Source organism: Eutrema salsugineum, unplaced genomic scaffold (assembly GCF_000478725.1).
Source record: "Eutrema salsugineum unplaced genomic scaffold, Eutsalg1_0 scaffold_23, whole genome shotgun sequence".
NCBI lineage: Eukaryota > Viridiplantae > Streptophyta > Magnoliopsida > Brassicales > Brassicaceae > Eutrema > Eutrema salsugineum.
Genome location: NW_006256805.1, coordinates 1,199,604 through 1,223,394, shown reverse-complemented (window position 1 = coordinate 1,223,394; position 23,791 = coordinate 1,199,604). Strand labels below are relative to the sequence as shown.

General features: G+C 37.2%; 1 protein-coding gene and 1 non-coding gene across 2 annotated transcripts; one reads left to right on the top strand and one right to left on the bottom strand.

Annotated features, from left to right (window-relative positions):
* Positions 1–3,645: 3,645 nt before the first annotated feature.
* On the top strand, positions 3,646–3,753 carry LOC112086173. Its single transcript, XR_002899350.1, has one exon. It is a non-coding gene; the product is annotated as a small nucleolar RNA R71 (small nucleolar RNA).
* A 7,785-nt stretch (positions 3,754–11,538) lies between these two features.
* On the bottom strand, positions 11,539–17,357 carry LOC112086126. Its single transcript, XM_024154903.1, is given in 8 exon segments — positions 11,539–11,586; positions 11,688–11,882; positions 12,030–12,484; positions 12,647–12,735; positions 13,729–13,900; positions 13,991–14,087; positions 14,195–14,348; positions 17,053–17,357. Coding segments are annotated over 8 exon segments (1,515 nt in total).
* Positions 17,358–23,791: the final 6,434 nt, after the last annotated feature.

The window sequence follows — 23,791 nt, the reverse complement described above, 5'->3', positions numbered from 1 at the left end:
CATGGGGTGTTGAAAGCATCTGCTCGTCGCATTAGAGGACGTGGTGGTACGGTATTAGCATTGGTGGGGGTTGTATCTATAGCATAGATGTTTTCTTCAGGCAAACTGTCATTTAAAGGCAATCTTTCTTCAACTCGAATTCGAGAAAGATGGTCTGCAACTCCATCTAGGCCTTTTCGATCTCGAATTTCGATATCGAATTCTGGCAGTAGGAGGATCCATCTTATCAACCGAGGTTTAGCGTCTTTCTTAGACATTAAATACTTGATTGCAGCATGATCAGTATGAACTATGACCTTAGATCCTACGAGATAAGAACGGAATTTCTCAAATGCAAATACGACAGCTAGAGGTTCTTTCTCTGTTGTAGCATAATTGCATTGAGCTTCGTCAAGAGTTCTGCTTGCGTAGTAGATTACGTGCAGTTTCTTATCTTTTTCGTTGGCCAAGCACTGCTCCGACTGCATAGTCACTTGCATCACACATGATTTCGAATGGGAGTTCCCAATCAGGTGCTTGCACGACAGGAGCGGAAACAAGGGCTTGTTTGATCTTATGAAACACGGCTAAGCACTCATCATCGAACTCGAAGTTCGTTTCCTTGCAAAGCAAACGCGTAAGAGGTCTAGCTATTTGAGAAAAATCTTTAATGAAGCGCCTATAGAATCCTGCGTGTCCTAAGAAACTACGAATTCCTTTTACGTTTGTGGGTGGTTGTAGGCTGGTCATGACCTCGATTTTAGCTTTGTCAACTTCAATTCCTTTTCCAGAAATTCTGTGCCCAAGCACGATTCCATCTCGTACCATGAAGTGACATTTTTCCCAATTTAATACTAAGTGCTTATCTTCACATCTTTGCAGAACTTTACCAAGGTTGCCTAAGCATTTTTCAAAAGAAGATCCATAGACAGAGAAATCGTCCATGAACACTTCCATGAAATCCTCAATAAAATCTGTGAAGATCGACATCATGCACCGCTGGAAGGTAGCAGGTGCATTACACAATCCAAAAGGCATACGTCGGTAAGCAAACGTGCCATATGGACAAGTGAATGTCGTTTTTTCTTGATCCTCCGGTCGAATAGGAATTTGGAAAAATCCGGAGTATCCATCAAGGAAGCAATAGTAGGGGTGATTAGGTAATCTTTCTAGCATTTGATCTATGAATGGAAGTGGAAAATGATCTTTCTTAGTTGCTGCATTCAGTTTCCGGTAATCGATGCACATACGATGTCCAGTTACTGTTCTTGTAGCGATCATTTCATCTTTATCATTTTTAATGACAGTGACTCCTCCTTTCTTTGGAACAACATGAACTGGGCTAACCCAAGTGCTATCTGAGATAGGAAAGATTATTCCAGCTTCTAAAAGCTTCATAATCTCCTTCTTGACAACATCCATGAGATTAGGGTTTAGTCTCCTTTGACTTTCGATTGAGTTTTTAGCATTATCCTCTAGATTTATCTTGTGCATACAAAGATCTGGAGAGATTCCAGGTATGTCATCAAGTGAATATCCTAGGGCTTTTCTATGCTTTCTCAGCTCAGTCAACAGCATTTTGGTATCTTCTTCCGTCAAACCAGAGTTTATTTTGACAGGATAAGTAGAATTTGGTCCAAGGAAAGCGTACTTAAGTCCAACGGGAAGAGGTTTAAGCTCGACTTTAGGGACTTTAAGCTCGCTCCAAGGATCGTTAATTGCTACAGCAGTGTCTTTAGGAGGTGTAGGAATGTTTGTTTGGTCCTTAAGATCTAGATAGTGTAGAGGTTTCCTATAAGTTTCGGATTTATCAAGCATACGTGTGCACTCACTTGAAATTTCTTCAAGGAAATTGCGTTCATCTTTTGCGGGTGAAAGCATGACACTTAAAGGGTCTTCTAGAAGCAGATCTTCGTAGACTTCCTCAATAATTCCGTCTAACTCATCAACCCAACATATTTTTCCATCCAGAGTTGGTTTATCAAAACTTTTGTGCATGTCAAATTGCATAACTAGGCCGGCTAGATGAAGGTCAATTTTTCCTTCAGGAACATTGATTATGGCTCCGGCTGTAGATAGGAATGGCCGTCCAAGAATAAGTGGATCCTTAGGTTCTTTTTCTAGTTCTAGAACTACAAAATCGGTAGGTATGGAACATTTTTCGATTTCTACAGGAACATCTACTAGGATACCTACTGGTTGTCTAACAGAACGATCAGCTAATACTAAAGAAATTTTAGTGGGCTTGAAGTGTGATGTCCTAAACGTTTTGCTACTGAAAGAGGCATCATATTTATGCTAGAACCTAAATCACAGAGAGCACGCTCAAAAGCTACATCATTGATGGTGCATGAAAGTACGAAGCTTCCAGGATCGTTTTTCTTTTCAGGGATTCGGCTTTGCAAGATAGAACTACATTCATGGGTTATCATCATAACGCCTTCTTCAAGAGTTAAAGAATTTGTTAGAATACCCTTCATGTATTTTCTTAAAGCAGGAACAATAGCACAAGCTTCTACAAAAGGTAATCTCACATTTAACTGATCGATTAGCTCTTTAAGCTTAGCTTTTTCTTTTTCTTTCTTAGGGGCTCTTAAGGCTCTAGGATATGGAGGTTTAGGTTTGTAGACACTAGTTGGTGGAGAAGGAATTGGGTCTTCTCCAAGGATTTCCCAGGATGTATCTTCTCTTACTTCTTCTCCATCCTTTTCTCCTACCACTTCTTTTTCAACATCTTCATTCGTGATTCTTTCTTTTTCTTTCTCCTTTTCCTTACCCTTTTCCTCATCTTTGGGATCTTTAGGAAATTCAGGCTCTTTGTAAGCTAATCCACTCCTAAGTGTGATAGCTTTCACATGATCGGAGGGATCTGCTTCACTTGAGCTTTCGAAAGAATTTTCACTTGGCTCCTCTTCAGAATTTTCTAAGTTTTTAGAATTAGTTTTGACCATTTATGCTAAGGAGGGTGGATAATATTTTTTCAAAATCCTTCTGCATCTCTTTTAGTTCAGATCTAAGATCACTAATCTCTTGAGACCTAGATTTTTCAAGCTCTAGAATCTTTTTGTTTAGGTTTTCAGCTTCAGAAGAGGGAAAACTAGGGTATGAAACAGGATTAGATTGAATACCCAAGATTGGTTCGGGAGGTGGTGTCCAGGCAAGCTCAGAAGACGGTTTCCCGCGGTCAGGTGGCTCACGACCGCGGTGAATCATGTCTTGGCCGCGGTCAGAACCAGCACGACCGCGGTGAAAGCTTGCTTGGCCGCGGTCCGATTGAATGGACCCGCGGTGATCAGAAACGAATGGAAAATCTTGAATTTGATAGACTTCTGCAGTGTTCACCATCCCTTGACCATAAGAATCCATTGGGTTGTCCCAGCCATCAAAGTTACACGTATTATGTACACTATTTGGTTGTTGCAATCCAAGATGACTCATTATGTGACGGAGACACTTTATAACTTCCGAAATTTATTCTTTCTTCTCAGGAAGTGCAGAATTACCAAAGGTTACTTGATTTCGGATGCTGCTTCCTAAATTTTTAATGAAAACGTGAGCATCTTCTACAGATCTAGTTGTGAAATCTCCATTACTTGCTATATCAAAAGAGTGTCGCAACTCTGGAGTTATACGCGATAGAAGATACCTAGCAGGTATTCCTCGGCATATCCATGGTGTGGAAAATCTCTTTGGTATTCCCTAAATCTTTCCCAAGTATCTAAAAGATCTTCATCTTCTTTTTGTTTAAAAGTTCTTATCTTCTTTCTTAAGAGATTTGAACGATTCTAGTGTAAAAACGATTTAGGAAAGCAGTTCTACACGCTGCCCACGTTTTTAGTGAAGCAGGTGGCAAAGATTTTAGCCATTTGTTGGCCTTATCTCTAAGAGAGAATGGGAAAAGACTACACTTGTGGTAATCCCCATTTGCTGTAATGGTTGCACATAATTCTTCGAACGTCTCGATATGGTCTATCGGGTTTTCGAATGAATAACCAGAGAATTGATTTTGTTGAACTAAATGGATATGTGGTACCTTAATTTCGGTTTTGCCATCCTTTGGTAAGGCTGGTTGAATAGCTCTTCGATCTCCCATGAATTTCTCGAGTGAATCGAAACTTCCAATCATTTCATCATCATCTTTGTGTTTGACCAATCCGATTAGCTCATTGTCATCATAAATCGGTTCTTCAAACTCATCATCAGTCAGGTCATCATCGCTTGGATCACCATCCACACGATTTGGTGGATCACCAAGAGTTCCGAGAACATGTTCTCGGTCTCTCATCTCAGAGAAACCTGAAAAATTCAAAAGAAAAAGTAAAAGTAAACAAGTGTTCTAATGGATTTACGCTGGGATTCGCAACGAAAGAAATCAAAGTCCCCGGCAACGGCGCCAAAAACTTGATGCGAGTTTGTAAACGCGGGGTTGTTGTTTTCGTTTTACTAAGCTTCAGGTTTTAAATTTATAACCCCTAAATGTCTGCAAGTGCACAGATGTGCGCTGTAGTACTTAGGGTATCAATCCACAGAGACTTTGTTGTTTCAGTACGAATTCACTGCAACGCCTAAATCAGATTAGAACTAAAAAGGTTTTGGTTTTGGTTTTGGGTTTTGGTTGTCACTAAATCTAAACTAGAAAGCAAAGAAAACAAAAGCAATTGAAGACAATTAAAACAAGTAAGAAGCGATTAAACTAAGGCTAATGAGAGCAGGTAATAAGCGAATAAATCAAAGACAAATTGAAAGCAGGAAAAATCGAATAAGAAGCAAAGGTTGTAAGCAATGAAAGACAAACGTTGGGCATCAAGGGGTTTCGCAGGGGTTCATAGTCAATGCTAGGTCAATTTTAAACAAGTGATAAAGGTAATCAACTACGTATGTTCTAGAACTCGAGGCACGGAAGTATGAATAGCCTACTTTCGCAGCACTAAACAATTATCTCTCGCAACCCTAATCAGTAGGTTTCCACTCTGATTCTGGAAGGGAGAATATGCAATAGCAGAATAAGACTCATCAACATTCACAACTCAACTACAGGTAGGTTTCCACTCCTATAGAAGAATTGCTCGTTTCACCCTAGTTCAGACAATCAATGAAAGCTTTCGCAACCTATCATATCAGATCAGCTTCTAAGTGGCCAGCAAAGAATCACGCAGTAAGATTAAAGGCAAACGAAGAACATCTAGAAGATTAATAATCCTAAATCTTTCGATTCATAAGCAAAGACACATGAAATTCCCTTTGAACAATCCCTTTAAACCCAACTGGGTAACTACTCAAATATATTGTAAACAATCATCACAGAGTATTGAAAGTTGCAGGAAATTAAAGAAAAGAAGGAAGAAGAACGAAGAACGGAAGCGACGACGGAGGCGCGATGTCTTCCTCCAGCGGCGGCTCCTCCTCCTAGGGCGGCGGCCTCCTAGGGTTTAGAAGCCGAAAATCTCTATCTCTCTCTCTAAGTTTGTCTCTCCTTCGATTCCCCTCTTTAGAATGATCTAAATGGGGTATTTATAGCTTCTGGGGTGGTCCTGGACACTTAGGGCTTCAAAAATAACGAAAGGAATTGATCTGGGCTTTAATTAAGTCATCGGGAAAGTGAACGACCAAAGTCCGTGGTCGCGGTGGCTCTACCCGTGGGAAAATGGGTGTTGGCCGCGGTCCCGGCACATGCTCTCTTCCGGAACTGCATTTTCTGTCATTCTTGCATCGGGAGTATCTGAAGATCTAACTGTTAGATTGTCTCCAAAACAAGTGCATTAGAAAGCTGGTTGGATCTTCTATGTTGTCTCAAATGTTGGGGGTGATCAGACGGTGAGAAGTTCTTCATCGCTTGTCATACTTCTGACGGTCTGCATTTATCCAAAATTGCTCATTTGTTCCAAATTGCATATCTTTTGCCCAAGTTTCCTGTAAAGTCTTTTAAAACTCTAAAACATTGAAAACACTTTAAAAACCTTTGAAAACAGAGTTAAAACACCTGCATAAGATACAATTATGATCCATAAAAGTGGTCAAAATACGGTGTTATCAGTTTCAAAGATTACGTGGGACGATGCCTTTCCAGCTCGAATCAGTTTACAAAGCCTTCATCAATATTTGAGATCTCTGAGTGATCTTTTCAGAACACCTGAGTTTATCCAATTTGGAGCTGTGGACTGAAAGATATCGTCTCCGGAATAGACGTCGGTTTAAAAGTTGTTTTCCTGCCGTTCCGATGCGTTGCAAAGATGAGCAATCCGGGGAGCCTTCCACTTCCCAAGCTCCGACGGTTTCTTCACCAAAGTTTGATCTGAATGAGTAATCTTGATTTTGGAATTGGTTTACAGTCATTTGGATTCGTGTGCTGAAAGTTATTGCAACCGGGAGACAAGTTGATCGGCACAAGCCTAAGGAGTTGCGATATGCGGTAAGTATTTCTGCGAGCCTCGGCATCACCTCGATATTGCTTAGGCGGAGGCTCATCCCTTGAACCTCTTTGGACTAGGCCTCGTGCTAACTCCTCGGTGTATCAAGATCGAGGCATGCATGCTGAAGAAGCGAAGCTGAAAAAGACTAAGTGTTGGACATGAACCTCAGCTTCAAGACCCCGGCATTGCATGTCGGACTTCATCTGCCCTGATCCCTCGACTACCAGGCCCCCCAGCATTGCATGCCGAGGCCCCTTGTCACAAACCCAGATTCAAGAACAAGCTGACTCGGAGAATGCACGTGAAGATGGATTGAAGACTAGGGTTCATGCATGTTCTTGACGTGTTCTTCATGAGATCTTCATCCTGATCTTTGCTCACTTGCACCCCTTGACATCAAGACCTCGGCTTCACTCTCTCACACACCGAGGTGCTCACTCGACGACCCAAGAAGAGCGCTCAGTACCCGGTTTGTTCCGGGCTGACCCGCAACACTTAGCCTTCACTATATATAGTTTTTAGGACCAAAAACCTAATCATCTTTTATCTTATATTATTTCCTACCTGTTTTTAGCTTTGAGAACTTGCCTCTTTTGTGAAACTTAATTATTCTAATCTGATATCTCGTTTTCATGTGAAGATCTTGTTCTCTTTGATTTCTTTTATTCACCAGCATCAAAGCTTCTAATCATGATTAGCTACACATCTTGCAAAGGATTTAGTGAGCTTTTTATGATTAGTGAGTAGTCCGCTTAAGAGGTTTTAGATATTTCACGATAGAGTAGCGAGTTTAGGGGTCTAGTCTTGCATGTTTCATTCTCTAACCGATCATATCTCTAAGCTGGATCCATGAACATCACATGCGGTCCAGATCTAAGACATATCTCACATCAAAAGTGTTTGTAGAAATGTCTGAACCAATCGGTTAGAGGTTTAAGAGTCTTTCATCATGAGAGTGATAGTTTGTTCTTCTTGAATGACTTATTGAACGGGATCTTAAAGCTGGCTGATTCATGCTTCTCAAAAAGGATTTTGGTATGAAAGAGGATCATTTTAGATGTTTAATACCTTCATGAGAGGATTAACTTATTTTGAGTTCATGTTAAATGAAGCTGCTTGATAATATTGATTCATTAACTCGCTAGTTTAGCTTGGAAGCACCCGAGTCTTTTATCCTGTCTAAAGCCTCTGCCTTTATCATCTAATATCATCATCCGATCATTTGCTTAGTTTATTTGTTGTTATTTGCATCTTAATTTGGCTTAAATTTCATTGCTTGTTTCATTTCTGCTCTTACTTGCATCTTAAGTAGATTAAACCACCCAACCCTTTCTTGATCAACTTGAATTAAGTTAATAAGCATCATAGATTAGTGCCTCTCCACAAGTTTGGTTTGATAACCCTTTGTACTACATAGACATGGGATTGATACCTCTATAAAGGCTGAAAAGTCTTAGCTATCAGCTACACAAAAGTTTATTAAAGAGTAAGAATGGTTGAAGTTTGGAGGAATAAATCATCTTATCTTCCAAGGATAGTAATGGAGAATATTACAAGATCAGAAAATAAATTTCCTAATATAAGTCTTAATCAAACCATTGTTGGGAATAAATTCGATATTTCTTACGTGGATGAATCACATGCACGTGGCTTCTATGTTTTTTTTTTGCAGGAACGCCCCCCCCCCTTTCTCCGGACCAAATTAGGATTATTACTGGACTTACAACCCAATACAATCTAATCATATATAGCACCAGACCTCCGATTCATTTGGATTCAGGAGGGGAGATCCAGCACGATAGGCTACATGTTCGCGGGTTCCTCGTATCTGACAGTGTAGGCCATGGTGTCAGGGACAAGGAGGTCGAAAAGTGAGTGGTCAGGATGAGGAGAGGTCACCTTCTCTATGTCCTAGGCTTAAATTCGGTAATCCAAAAGGGTCAGGATATAAGGAAGTGTGGCCCACATAGGTATCCGGAAAGCGGAGTCATCCATCTAAGCAATCCCGGCAGCCCAGTCCTACTATCGAGGGATCCAGGTCAGGTATGAGTGAATCCATAAGCGGGAAATACTATTCAAATTTCCCTCCATTCGATAATAGGAAGATGTCTTAGTCTGATTTGATTGTTTATACCCTTACAAATCCACGAGATTGCCATTTAATGCATCTTTCTTACATGTGTCAGGCGACAGTGACCTTTCACAGAAACTAGAGGGAAAAACAAAGGTTCAGCGAAAGCCATACCGCGTCTGAACCGCCGACCCAATCCATAAATTGAGGGAGAAAGACGCGCCAAGGAGCGGTCTCGTATCAGGCATAACATGCCAAAAAAAGTTGGTGAGACCGTCAGAAGTGTGATGCAAGCAAAAGAATCAAACCGAGTCAAGTCGGGTCGTGGATCGAACACCCGATTCACTATCAGCAGACCGACCCGGTATACTAACCCGGGTCAGGTAAAATCCTATAAATATTTTATCACTTCCAACAAGAAAGGGGGACACACACTTTAACCATCATAAGGTTCATAATATCTCTCTAGATACTTGTGGGTCTTAGACGCTAGCATTTTATACTTTGCAGTCACTATTAGGACCATCTCTTCACTTCCTTTCCATTGTAGTCCCTAAGCCGTGGAGTTTTTCCACCAACAAACTTTTCCTTTCCTCTCTTTTCACAACAAAAAGTCCATCACCACTAAAGGCCTGAGCTGATTCCACTATTCTCAAGAACACTCGGCCCACTTTATTTTCCATAGTTTTCCGATCTCTTTATGCTCTCCAATTAGTCACTTAGTGTACTTTTTGGTTGTTTTCTGACTTGAGCGTCAGAGAGCCTTCAGAAAATACACCCTCATCATATGTTCCAGGTCTTCACGTGTTTCTCGGTTTTGCAGGAGACTTGCTCTCACAAGAAGACCAAAAATCTCCTAAACAGCCATCACGATCCAGAAAATCCATCAGAAGTTTAATTTTGCGACTTAATAAACTCCATTTTAACCAAGAAAAACTAATTAATTAAGAAAAGAGCTAAGGATAGAGTATCTGCATGAAGGAACCTTTTGAAGACAAAAAAATAATAATAATAGATTGTGGTGATTGAGAGAAGTGGACATGAACACCAAGTTTTCCATGCAACCACAAAGAACAGAAGACCTCAAAACAAGATACAAAGCCTGATTGATTTGGAGGTGAATGAATAGTTTAACAATGAGGGGAATGAATAGTTTAATAATGAAGATTTGGGAGAGGTAACAGAAGCTTACTTTAAGAAGTTATTCTTCTTGAAGGATGTAGGGTATCATCTCATAGAAATACAAAAAAAAATCATCCTTCTATCAACCAGATCCAAAACCATATACTTCTGGAACCAATAACTATGGAGGAGATATGGATATCAACGTTTGACAAAGGGTCGTGCTTGTTAAGTAAAAATGAAACACTGGCCTACGGCGTTTGATTTGATATGAAATTGAGAAAGTCATATTTACTAACATTTATTATGTGTAGTTTCAAGGCAAAATTATTTTTTTTTTAAAAAAATTTTGGTAATCTTACATTCTCACTAATATCTCAAACCTCATCTATTTCTCTTAAGAAAATAATTTTTTTTTTTCGTTTTGATTGTTCACATCTGCTTATTTTCTTTCTTTAAGCACAATGGTTCTTTTTTTTTCCCATTTGATTTCATTTTGCTTATTTAAAATATTTAAAAAGTTTATAATTTATATAAAAGATCCTATTTTATATATTATTTTCATGTACGATTTTGTCTATTAATCACACTATACTTAAAGCTTTCTATTGTAAATTCTTGGTGAACAAATTATTATTATTTTTTCCTTTTTTCACTTATGTTTCTGCATTATATTTATTTTAAATTATCTTTTATTTTTGTTATGGCCTCAAAAAAAATTCTGAAAAAAAAACTAATGTTATTAAACACTCACGAATATTTAAAAACTAGGTATTTAGCCTCGCACCTTGTACGGGCGGAAATGTTTCATCAATTAATTACATTAGTTAGATTATTAAATTTGTTACCGATAATAAACCTAAACAAATAAACCTAAATAGATGATTAAATTTGTTATTTGATACTATGATAACAAACCAAACACAAATTAACAACAATATAATACATATAATAAAAAAAATTACAGACATATTGTTAAGACTATCCTTTTTAATCTCTCTCTTGAGGAAATATTCTCTCCGCTTTGCCTGAAGCATCTATTCTTCTCGTTGATTCTTATCTTTCTAACAATCGTGCGCATAAAACCATAATATCAAAGTGTAGGTTAGAAATCCTTTTGATAGTTTTTTTTTCTCTTTCTGATCGGTTTTTATAATTTTTGTAAGTGTATGCACAAAACATTGTATAAAATCATAGGTAAAACAATCCATTTAATTGTTTTTGTCGTTTTTTGTTTTGTTACTTTTTTTTATCTTTTTTGCAAGTCTAGACACAAAACCATGGTATCAAAGTGTGGATAAACAATCTATTTCTTAACTTTTATGATTACATCTTGTTTGTTCTAATTTTACTTGCAAACGCGGACACGCAACCATAAGTATCATAGCATCCTTTGGTAATTTTTTGCTCTCCTCCTTATGGTTCTTATCTAAACTTACATGTACCAGAGATTTTAACTAAACAACAATCAGAAATACAGAAGAAATCAACTAATAGTGATTGAATGTCCATCACTACATGTCCCTCAAGAATAAAAAAATAAATTGATCATAAATCGATATGTTTTAGGTGCCACTACCATTCCTCCTGTAAGGTGGTAAACAAAAGAGGCAGACATTTTTTGTCGAATCTACGAAGCGAGAACTACAGAAGTTAAGAGATGATGGATGGGGGCAGACATTTTTTTATTGGGGGCATAAATATTTAAACGTAAAAAAAATAAATATTCAAAAAATCCTACATAAAAATAAAAATAGTTTATAAATACTATTAAAACCACCTTACAAGCATACTCTACGTTGAGCCATGGTTTGACATCTTTTCATCACTGTTTCATTTGTAACCGATTCAAACAAATCTTTTTCAATAAAACAAACAAGACAATCACTTAAAAATTGATCTCCAATTCGATTGCGAGAGGTTGTCTTCACAAACTTCATTTCAGAAAAACATCTCTCAACTGTTGCTGTAGCCACTGGTAAAGTCAATGCCAACTTCAATAGTCTGTAAATAAGAGGATGTATAAGATCTTTTCGTGTTTCCACCATCAGACGCGAAAGATCTCCAAGACTTTTCAAATTACTAAATCGTTTATCTTCTTTTACATTATCAATGTAGATGTCAAATTGCTGCTCAAGAGAAAAACGCTCATCAGAAGTAAAATCATCTGGATAGAACTCAACTAACTTCATCAACTTATCTTTATCAAGCTGCTTGAACGAACTTGTGGGACTTAAAGAAGCCATGCAAATAAGGAGTTGAGTGTTTACTTCCGTAATACAATCATTGAACTCTTGAAGCTGCAAATCCAGAACAAAATTAAAACAACTGATCTTGTAATGATGTAAATTTGTTGTATTGGTTTTCTTTCTTGGCCTTCTGAAATCAACAAACTCATCTTCCATCATGATCATGTCAATGTCATGTTTCTTACAAAAAGAATGAACCGTAACCATCAGTGAGTCCCATCCATCATCTCTTAACTTCTGTAGTTCTCGCTTCGTAGATTCGACTAACGAAACAGCATTGAGAATGTCTTGATCTATTGTTTGCAAAGCCATGGATAAATTCTCAGTTAGCCCCAAGATATGCAACATTAAATGCATATAGAACACACAATCATATGTGTGCAAGTAAATAGCAAGACCATATGCTTGACGTTTCTTCGAATCTTCAATGCCTTCGGTTTGAATAAATTCAAGCACCTTAGTAACTATTGACGACCAAGCGCAACAATGTTTTATGATGAGAACCCAACGAGTCACTGCTAGCCTTGGAAGAAAACAATCTTGATTCTTCCCTTTCCCTGTGCTAATTTCACTATCATTGATTTTTTTTTCAATTTCTTCTCGGTATATTTCTTGAAACTTATCTTGTCGTTTGCACGAAGCTCCATTCAACACTGCAGATATCTTATCGAAAAAATCACCAACTTCAAAATGTTTCTTTGCAATTGCCACTACAACCAACTGAAGTTGATGAGCAAAGCAATGAACATAATAGCCGGAACTGTTTTCCCTTAGAATCAAAGACCGAAGACCATTAAATTCACCTTTCATGTTACTCGCTCCATCATAACCTTGGCCTCTTATATTTTGCAAGCTCAATCCATACTTAGCAAAGAAATCATCTATAGCATGCTTGAGTGATAGAATCATGGAACCGATAGGAGCTAAGGATGAGGAACAAGTCGAGGTTCAGCCCGGAACTCAAGACCAAGTGGCCAAGCTAAACGAAGACGAGGTTCAGGACGGGGTACAAGATCGAGGAGCCGACCAAAACGACGTCCTGGCCATGCCAACTGGACCGATGACCAAGTCGTGTACCAAGAAGCTCATGGGAGCAATCCAACAAGTTCTTACCGAGCTAAAGACCCAAGGCCGAGCTGACGATCTAACACCCGTTCACAAAGTCATGACCGTGCTCATGTATTCTGGTCCGAACTGACCTGGTTGGGGTGTTGTGTTAATACTCTTTTTCCTTACATTCGGTTATGTCCCACTGGGTTTTCCGAATGGGATTTTAACGAGGTTAATGCACGCCCATCTCACGACCATAGTTCGATTCGCGGCCAAAGTATAACGGTCAAGGAGCTCAAAGGTCTAGCGAGAGGACGCGAAGGGTCATCCAGAAATCCAATCGTTATTCAACGCATCTAGTCTCATTTAGTTTCATTTAATGTCCTTTAATTTCTGTAATGACCTATGGTCTTCCTTTTAGCCTCTATATAAAGGCATCGATGTATTCAGAACCATATGACTTATCTTTTTATAAAAATTTCTCTTTGAGTTTTCTCTTTTGTTCTCTAAGAACTTTGTCGATATTTTGGTGGTTAGCCATTGATCGATCTTCAGTTTATCAAGTAGTTTCATCCTGCTTGACGCAGCCTTCGATTCCAAAGTGAGAAAGAGAGTTGTAGTCATATTTGGGGCTTAGGGAATTTCGGGACTCGTCTCACACCCTAACATCCGGTATCGCAACCCCCTTGATCGTATCTTCTTTGGAATTGGGCCTAAGGATTTTCGAGCTCCTGCTCACGCCTTAGCATCTCTTTCACCGAACCGGACTGGATCCAAGGATCTATCAACCTCCACCGAGCCAAGTGTGTGACAATTCTAGGACGGTCTTCTATCATTGAGAGTCAAGGAAGATGTATCTCTTACATGAACAACACCGATAAATCTTTATTTGATTGTTCCTATCTAATCGACAAACTGAAAAACAACAGCCATTTGTTCCTTGTGTGAAACATCAACAGATTCATCCACCAATAGACCAAAAACACCATGATCAATTTCTTCTATAATAGATTTCACAACTTCTTCTGTAAAACAGTGTACAATATCCTTCTGAATTGGAAGAGAAATCATTAGGTTATTTTTTGGAGCATTCTCTAAAACAACCTTACTTACAACCTCGTTCTGTTCTTCTGTGTATTTCAAGAGTTGTTTGAAATTCCCTGTATTATCAGACTTTACTGACTCATCATGAGCACGGAAAGATAATCATTGTCGCAACAAATATCTAGAAGCATCAATTGAGGCATTTAACCGAATACGATACTCATTTTTGCCACATCATCTTGCTTATAAAAATCATGCTCAATAGAATGATTTTGCTTCATCAGAAAATCACACTTCTTAACAGCAATATTGTGAAAGCTATTCATAGAACACACGTGAATAGCTAATCTTTCAGATTTGTTCCAACTAGAAAAACCTTCCGTCACAAGCGCATCATTCTCACCTTGTTTTTGTATATCATCTCTAAACAAGTAACAGCACAAACAGAAGGCTTTATCTTTTGATACGCTGTACTCAAGCCAATTACTATACTGATCAAACCAAGCTGGATTAAATCTTCTTAATGATTTTCCTGGGGAAATTATGACCATAAAGCTTACAAGGTCCTCTATCAAATTACTTGCATCTTACCTTATTTCTTTGATTTGGATGATATTCCAAAATCTATTCCAAAATCTTTTTACGTTTAGCGGGATCCCATGGCAAATCATCCAAATTATTCTGAACCTTGGATATTGAACTGAATTTTCTTTTCAAAAAAATTTTCATCGACTGAGAAAAAGAAAAATTGTGTTACTAACTTGAATCAAGTGAAAAAAATAAATCAAAATAAATAATTAAACAATATAAAAAATTATGGACGGAACTTACTAACTGATTCATAGTTGCTAATTTTGTTTGCAAGGATGTTTAAAACTCAGATTGGACCAGCCAATTGAACTGATTAACTAAAAGCAGCTGACAATTCGGTACCTATTAAAACCGAATTTTCAAAAACTTCAAAAATCCAATAAAAACCAATTAAACTCTGTGAACCGATAATTAAACCGGTGGACCAGGTTAAACTAAAATAATGCTTTTTAAATTGAAACCAAAGCAATGTTTTTTTAGACGTAAAGGCTTTCAAATTTTGAACCCAAGAAAAAGACGAATATTATTACCTTTAAAATAAACTGTATATATACATATCCTTTTTTAGAATCTGATGTACTAGACATCGATGTGGGACATTGGGATCTTCTTTATTTTTTTAAAACAATCACGTTTCTTTTCTTCTCTTAGTTTGTGTTAGGCTTTTTATTGGGTTTGATGACTGGGGGCATTAATTTTGGGCTTAATTAACTTACACTAATTTTTTAAATTTCATTGGAGGCATATATCATTTGATGACTGGGGGCATTAATTTTGGGCTTAATTAACTTACACTAATTTTTTAAATTTTATTGGGGGTATGCCCCCAACAAAATGTATGTGGCTCCACCTATGGTGGTAGAGGGTATGTAAACAATTCATTTAATAGTTTTTGTCTCTTTTTTAGTGATATTTATCTTTTCCCCAAGCCCAGACGTAATACCATGTTATTTGAACATAGGTAAACAATTTTTTCTTTGGTTTTTATCTCTATCATAAGTGCAGATGCAAAACCACAATGTCAGACCATCGATAAACATTTCCACTGGCTGGTTTTTACCTACATGTACACTTACCTTCTTCTATTTGTCTTCTTCATCTTCTTTTTGCTATCATACTTTTAAATTGTTATTATAAATAAAAACAAAATTTTATTTCAACGCACGAATTGATCAATATGGTTTATACTCCAAGCACTATTACGAAACACCCCGCGAGTCGATAGAAATGTATATATTTTAAAGCCGATGTAATATAAACTTCTTCTAATTGATTTTCTTTTAATGGCCATGCTTCTTCGCTTTCTTTACTTCACCTCTTTTTGATTCTTTGGCTTGAACTACCTCTCCATTTCTTGTTTCATCCAAATTCTCTAGCTTCCTCTTGTTCTCAGCAGGTGAGCCTCCATTTGCAAACACTCGGAAAAGAACATTAGAATCGCATAGAGAGTAAAACAGATCGAAACCCAAACAAAAAAAACAAAAAACAAAAAAGAACACAAACTCGCTAACTTGAAGCACACGAAACATATACCTCAATACAGCAAAAAAGATGCATACTCTGGGTAACTATCTCTAGAAGCAGATCTACCTACACAAATAAATATATAATCATCTTCAATTTGGCTTACATATAACTGTTATTCGGCACTGTATTTTTATAATTTCATATAAGAGTTATTCGGCGCTGTATTTTAAGTTATAATTTGTTCTCTATGAGACAATTTCAATGTATATAAATAAATAAAACATGTGCATGATAACAATAAAAATACATTAAGATTTTGGTTTTCACCTTCAGCCCAAGAACTTCTTTTGTTAATTTAAAGAAGGCCAAGGAGGGAATACTATTTACGGTCGAACTTCTTATGTTAATTTAAAGAAAGCCAAGGAGGGAATGCTATTTACGGTCGACTGTGACTTTAGCTCGTACGTATTCTAAAGGACCAGTGTCTATCCTGACGGAGAACGGTGAAAGAATGTAACCACAGTGATTTCCCTTCTGCATTTCAAGTTTTTGGCCATTATATCAGCTAGCGCCTATATTGCATCATTGAACAGTAACGAAACTATACAATCTTCAAGTACTTTCAAGCCTAAACATTTATTTACCTCCATTATGTGTTTGGTCTCAAGTTAATCAATGGCTGAATAAAGTTGGATTATCCTTATCAACTCTTTTGATTTCGGCATTGCTTCTATTTAAAACATATGAGAAACTTCCTTAGAGGAGTGTGAACACTAAATTACTATGTATAGCACTATTCTTAATTTTTACAATATCTTTGACTAAGATACCACGAAAGTCCAGCTTGCGTAACTCCAAGAGGAACATCGTTCACCGTCTATCAAAGTATCAGCGATTATAAATGATTACAGAGTTTTCAAAGGAAACAAATCAATGATAAAACATATACCATTTTCATTGCTTTTTTCATCAACATCTTCAAAGCTGATAAATCCGGTGGATGAGCCTCCTAGGATTTTTGCCAAGAAAGGAGTTTCTGTATCCCTCAAGAAACATATTAACAGCAAACATTAAGACATCAACAAAAGTGTTCAAGACCAGGCTAAGGATGAACCAAAGCCCTACAAATTCCGCTTTTCCGAGGGACCAGACGTCGTAAACCCCCTGTCCTGGTAGGACTAATAAGTCCTCCACCGTATATCGAGCATACGGATGCGGAGGGCGGGGTTCGGGTGCCGGTGGTGAAGATGGTGGTGGAGGCGGTGGTGGAAACTGCTCAGCCGCCGTGTTCGGAACCTGAGAGGCTCCGGAGGAAGACGGGATCTCAGTATTACCCGAGGCAGACGTTTGGGAAAGAGAATGTCCGTTCGCCATAGCGTTGATGTAGTGGGTCTTTCGAAGAGAAATCGTCTGCAAAAGGCAAAATAGTAATTAAAATTATTTTCCGGACCTATTATCTAATTCCGAACCTAATTTTAACAAATTCCGAACCTAATTCTAACAAATTCCGAACCTAAACTAATTCCAAACCTAAACTAATTCCAATCCTAAATTAATAAGAAATAATATTAATTATATATTTTAAAAATTAAAAAAAAATACCTTAAAAAGGAGAGAAGACATGGAGGAGAAGAATTGGAGAAGAGGAGAGAAGGCAGGCGGAGAGAGAGAAGACAAGAGGAATGAGCGACGAAGTGGAGAAGGGTGCATCCATATATATAGATTTTATATTCATCGTAAATTCGTCGTAAATTTACAACAAATTTACGACGAAACCATTCTATTTCCGACGCACAGTATCCACCGAGCCACAAATCGAATAGGAGAAACACATGTGGCTGTCTTTGGGTTATACGATGGATTTACGATGATCGTGGCAAATCGTCGTAAATTCGTCATAATATTACGACAAATTTACGATGAAATATTATAAATCATAATTTACATAACAGCTGAGTTTCCACAACTTGTCGTAAATTTGACGTAACATTACGACGAATTTACTGACATATTTTTCAAAATTTGATTAAATGAAAAATTTATACATGCCTAAGTACCTACATGCATTACTAAACATTGTATATGTGTTCAGTAAAACTTCTTGTATGTATATACAGCTTAATGATGAATTTACTAATGTTTAAGATGAATCCTTACATGTTTCCCTAAATGTATATAAGTACTTAAGAACACTTGATAAACATATATATGTGAAAATTTTAAATTTTTTTTTTGTATATAAAGGATATGTATCTTATGAGATGGTAAACCATATAATTCTCATAATTGAAATCCATCATATAGCCAAGAAAATGATGATTACAAGATTTAGGGGTTAGATTTCGTCGTAACTTTGACGGTACATTACGACGAATTTACGACAATTCTCTACAACTCCTTATAGAATACATGAGTTTCCTCAGGAAACTGCACAAAAAAACCATTAAGGTGAGAAAGCCAAACCCTATAGGTGTAGGGTTAAAGCATAACGACGAATTTACGATGATTTCATCAAAATCGTCGTAAATCCGTCGCAAAAGTCAATACCTGTCCAAAGTCAACTTTTGTTAATTTTCTTTAAATAATTGTCTTTCACTTTTACACATTTTGATGTATAAAAAGTTACTTTTATAAGATTTAACAAACTTTCTTTGACCAAAACATTTAAAATTACGTTTAATGCATGAGACGACAAACTAATTATTTATGTTTAGCATTCAGGTACGTCTTCCGGAGATATGTCATTGTGTTCATCATCATCTTCATCGCCGTCCTCAATCTCATCATCTTCATCACTGCTTGTTTCAAATTCACCAGCAGCTTCTTCAGTTTCGTCCCCATGGAGATCTTCAACTTGTCGATTACGTGGATCAATTAAAAGAACATGTTCTTCAACCTCAGGTTCAGTAATGTCTACACAATCATCTTGTTGCATAGGCGGGAGATCTACACCATCAATTATACCCCTTCGAGCAACTTTAATAACCGTCAACTATGAAATTCCAGTACTTCGAACTCGAGGATATGGAACAAACGTGACTTGTTCTGCTTGTGATGCAAGTATAAAAAGCTCGAACTTATTGTATCTTCGTGAGGCGTTTACATCTACCACTCCGAATTTGTTAATACACACTCCACAACCCATCGTTGGATCAAACCAATCACATTTGAATAGAACAGTTTTCATCTTTACTAATCCGGAGTATTCCACTTCAATTATCTCTTTTATGATCCCATAAAAGTCCACTTCACCTCGTACGCAAACTCCATAGTTGGTAGTTGTCCATTGAGTGCCATGACTGTAAGTATGAAAAACGTAGCCACGGGTGAAATACATAGCTGCAGTAGTTATCTTAGATATAGGACCATGGAGCAACTCATGAAACCATACTGCATATGTCATGTCATCATGATCGACCTGAGCTTTTAACCACAATGGATAATGTTGGTCTTTCAGATTGTTAATTTCATCTTTTAAAACACCGTCAATGCATTCTCGGACTTGACTGACAAAAGTGCTGCAAAAAAAATTGTTAATGTATATATTTTGTTTTGCAGCATCAATTCATGGTAATCAATAATCATGCATATATATAATCCTGTAGTACCTCTCGTAAGGAGCCAATTTGTCGCAGTTCAGAAGTATGTATGTATGTGCGCTGTGGTAGTCCTTTTCGTTTGACCAACAAGTTTCTTTTAGATTCCCACTTAGACGTTTAATTGGTGAGAATATATCTGGTACACCTTCTACTGCGTAAGTTTGTCCTACACCCCCATCGTCATAACGTCTTGGAGCCCGTTTGCGTGTACGAACTTTTAAAGCAAAATAGTAAGACATGAAATGAGAAGTTTCTTCTATCAAACTTCCCGCCACGATAGACCCTTCAATTTTTGCTAAGTTTTTAGCCTTACCCATTAAATGCTTCATAAAGCGTCCAAACGGATACATCCACCTAAACTGAACAGGTGCTCCTAACTCTGCATCGTGAGGGAGGTGTATAGGTAAATGTTCCATAACATCAAAGAAAGCAGGTGGAAATATTTTCTCTAAATTGCACAACAATATTGGAATATTTGTCGAAAGTTGTGCAACTACATCTGCTGATACTGTCCTTGTACTTAAATCACGAAAGAAAGCTCCAATGCCTCCTAGTGCCTCATGGACAAGTCCCGGTAGGAGTTCAGCAAACACAAAAGGAAGTAATCGTTGCATAAACACATGACAATCATGACTCTTCATCCCTGAAAACTTTTGTCCTTACTCCACAGATTTTGCCAGATAAGATACATACCCATCAGGATATTTCACGGCTGATGATACCCAATTAAACAATGTCGTTTTCTGTTCTGCACCCAACCAAAATACCGGAACTGGTGCTTTCCCATTACTCATAATATGCAACTCAATTCTATTACATATATCAGGCAAGTCCATCCGTGATTTAACGCTGTCTTTGCTTCTTCCTTGGACGTTCAAAACGGTATGCATGATGTTATCGAAAAAATTCTTCTCAATGTGCATAACATCAAGATTATGTCTCAGTAAATGATCTTTCCAGTATGGCATATCCCAAAATATAATTTTTTGTGCCAATTATGATGAACCCCATATCCTTCAGGCATATTCGCTGGAGTGTGCCAATTTCCTCCTTAGAGGACCGTTTCAAGTCCACCCCAATTATCTATTTGCGCTTCAAGATCTACCCCTGTTAGGTACACTGGTGGGGGGAGACGAATCAATTTGTTCTTAATAAACAAACGCCTGTTTCTTCTATATTGATGGTTTGGTGGTAAAAACTGACGGTGGCAATCAAACCAACAGGTTTTCCGACCATGTTTAAGCTGAAATGCATCAGTCCTATCAAGACAATAAGGACATGATAACCTCCCATATGTTGTCCAACCTGATAGCATTTCGTATGCCGGGAAATCGCTTATTGTCCACATAAGCACCGCTCGCATCGTAAAGTTTTTACCACTCAAACAGTCATATATTCGTACTCCGACATGCCACAACTGGTTTAACTCATGTATGAGTGGCTGCAAAAACACATCAAGGGCCGCTTCGGGTGATTTGGACCAGGGACTAAGATACTTAGAAACAAAAACTTCCTTTGCATGCACATATCTGGAGGAAGGTTATATGGCGTAAGGATCACAGGCCATAATGAATATTGCCTACCAGACATACCAAATGGACTAAACCCGTCAGTGCAAAGACCAAGATAAACATTTCTCTTAGATCTAGCAAAGTCTGGATGTACGGTGTTAAAATGTTTCCAAGATTTCCCGTCAGAAGGGTGAGTCATTTTGCCATCTGTTTGTGAATGTTCTGCATGCCATCTCATCAACGCAGATGTCCGTTCAGATTGATATACTCTTTTTAACCTATCAGTTATAGGAAGATACCACATTCGTTGGTACGGAATCTTCTTACGCCCAGCAATTTGCGGTCTATATCCTGGCTTTTGGCAGAAACAACATTCTTGAAGCTTCTCATTATCTCTCCAAAAAAGCATACAGTTATCAACACAAACATCAATCATCTTAGAAGGCAATCCAAGACTAAAAACCAGCTTCTGAATTTCATACTACGTTTCAGCAGCCAAATCATCATCTGGCAAATACTCTTTAATAAGATCTGCCCAATCATTCATGCAAACTTCAGATAGATTGTGATCAGTTTTTATTGTCATCATCTGAGCTGCTAATGATAATTTAGATAAACCTTCTCTACATCCCTCGTAAAGAGGCTGTTTTGCTGCGTTTAACATATCATAAAAGCGTTTCGCATCTGCATTGGGCTCCTCAACAATATCAGCATGTGTTTCATGAAATGCATCAGTAACCATATCATGCATCTTATCCTGATCTTCACCCTGAACTTGACTACTTTGATAATCATTTGACACTTCAAAATCTCCATGTTCTTGATGATTACTACTACTCCGTGCAGTCATCTGACCACTACTTTGAGCATATCCCTCTCCATGCTGATACCAAATAAAGTATTGCGGCATGAATCATCTATTCAATAAATGCTGCCAGACAGTGTCAATAGGAATATGTTTTCTATTTTTGCATTTTACACAAGGACAATACATTTTGCCGCTTTTAATTACAGTTTGCATAAGGCCGGCCTGGTACATGAATATTTCCAATCCGTTTTTGAAGTCTTCAGTCAACGACCCCTCAACATCTTTGGGCGTATACATCCACTTTCGTAGATCGTATATAGACATTTCAAAAACAAATAATTGATTTTTTGATTTTGAACTTTGATATAAATTTCAACTACTAAAAATTTTACTCAAACATTCAAAGACTCAAAAAATTGTGTCTTTGTATGTTTTTTTGGGTTGATGGAATAATGATAGAAGAGAGGGTATATAAAGATTTTTTGTTTGGTTACCAACATATTGCCATTGAATATTTACATCACATTTTACGTCGAAATAAAGGTTACATCATATTTACATTGATATTATGTCGAATACAAGATGGAGGCCAATTCGTCGTATAATCGATGCAAAGTTTACGACAAAGTTACGACGATATAAAATTCGTTGTTTAATCATCGTAATTTTACGACGATTTTCCAACATCAGTATTTTACGTCAAAATTACGACGAAATAGTTCGACGTCGTAGTTCGACGTAATTGAGTCATAAATTTACGACGATTTAGAATCAACATAACAAATTCGTTGGAAATAGGCCTCTTTCTTGTATTGATAATTTTCAATATCAGGTTCTGTAGCTGGAACAATCACATGCTCTTAATTTACTAACTTTTTATAATATAAAATAACCATTTGATGTAGTTCACTATCTTGAAACATAAAGCAAACAAATAGATTTCAAAACATAGCTATGTATAGCCACCAAAAAATAAAAAGTCAAAGAAATTAAAAACCACCGAAAAAAAAAGAAATCAGAATATTGGAATCACCTTTTGAAAACCACTTCCCTTACCCAACATGTATTTTTAGTAAAATATTAGATTTAATATGGACGGTAACATAAAACACAACACATGTATTCTGTGTTGCTAAATTGGATCATCTCATTTGTTGAGATGTTAAGAATGCTTTGTAATGAACTTTTGGTTAATAAGAGTTGTTGTTGAGCCAAAAAAAAAGAAAAAGAAAACACAAACATGAAAAACCATGAAGAACCATGAATTCACTTTTTTAACAAAATGATAAGAATCCAAAACAGAGATAAGACTCGAAGTCGGCAAGATTGATGAAGACATAGAATTCTCATAAAATAAACCCCATTGTAACCATATCAGAAACACTCTGCAACAAAATATAACCCAGCAAACGACAAACTCCACTTCTCTTCAAAAGCCAATAGAAAGAATCCAGAAAAGCATATCCCCAAAACTCTGTATCAAGATTACCATCAATGAAGAACATCGCAAGAGGAAAATCGATGCTTCCAAAAATCAGGAAAAACGAAACAACAAACGACAACTATCCAAGAACAAGTAAAGCTTAGAATCCGAATATGAACAATAAAATAAATGATCAATCTCAGAAACCTACTATACTCATAATATACATATAGGTTTCACGTTCAAGGCTAGAGTTTATTTCTAGGGAATACCCTATATGCGGCCAGGGTTTTGAGATTATATGTTTCTTTAGTTAATATATTTCGATAGTTAACTAAAACCTCGGAAAATCTAATACAAAAGTATCACACGGCCAGCCCAACAGATATTGCAATAAATGTAATTGACAAAATACATGTAAAAATCTCTGCAAATTACGATTTAATGTAATTGTAAAACCGAAACAA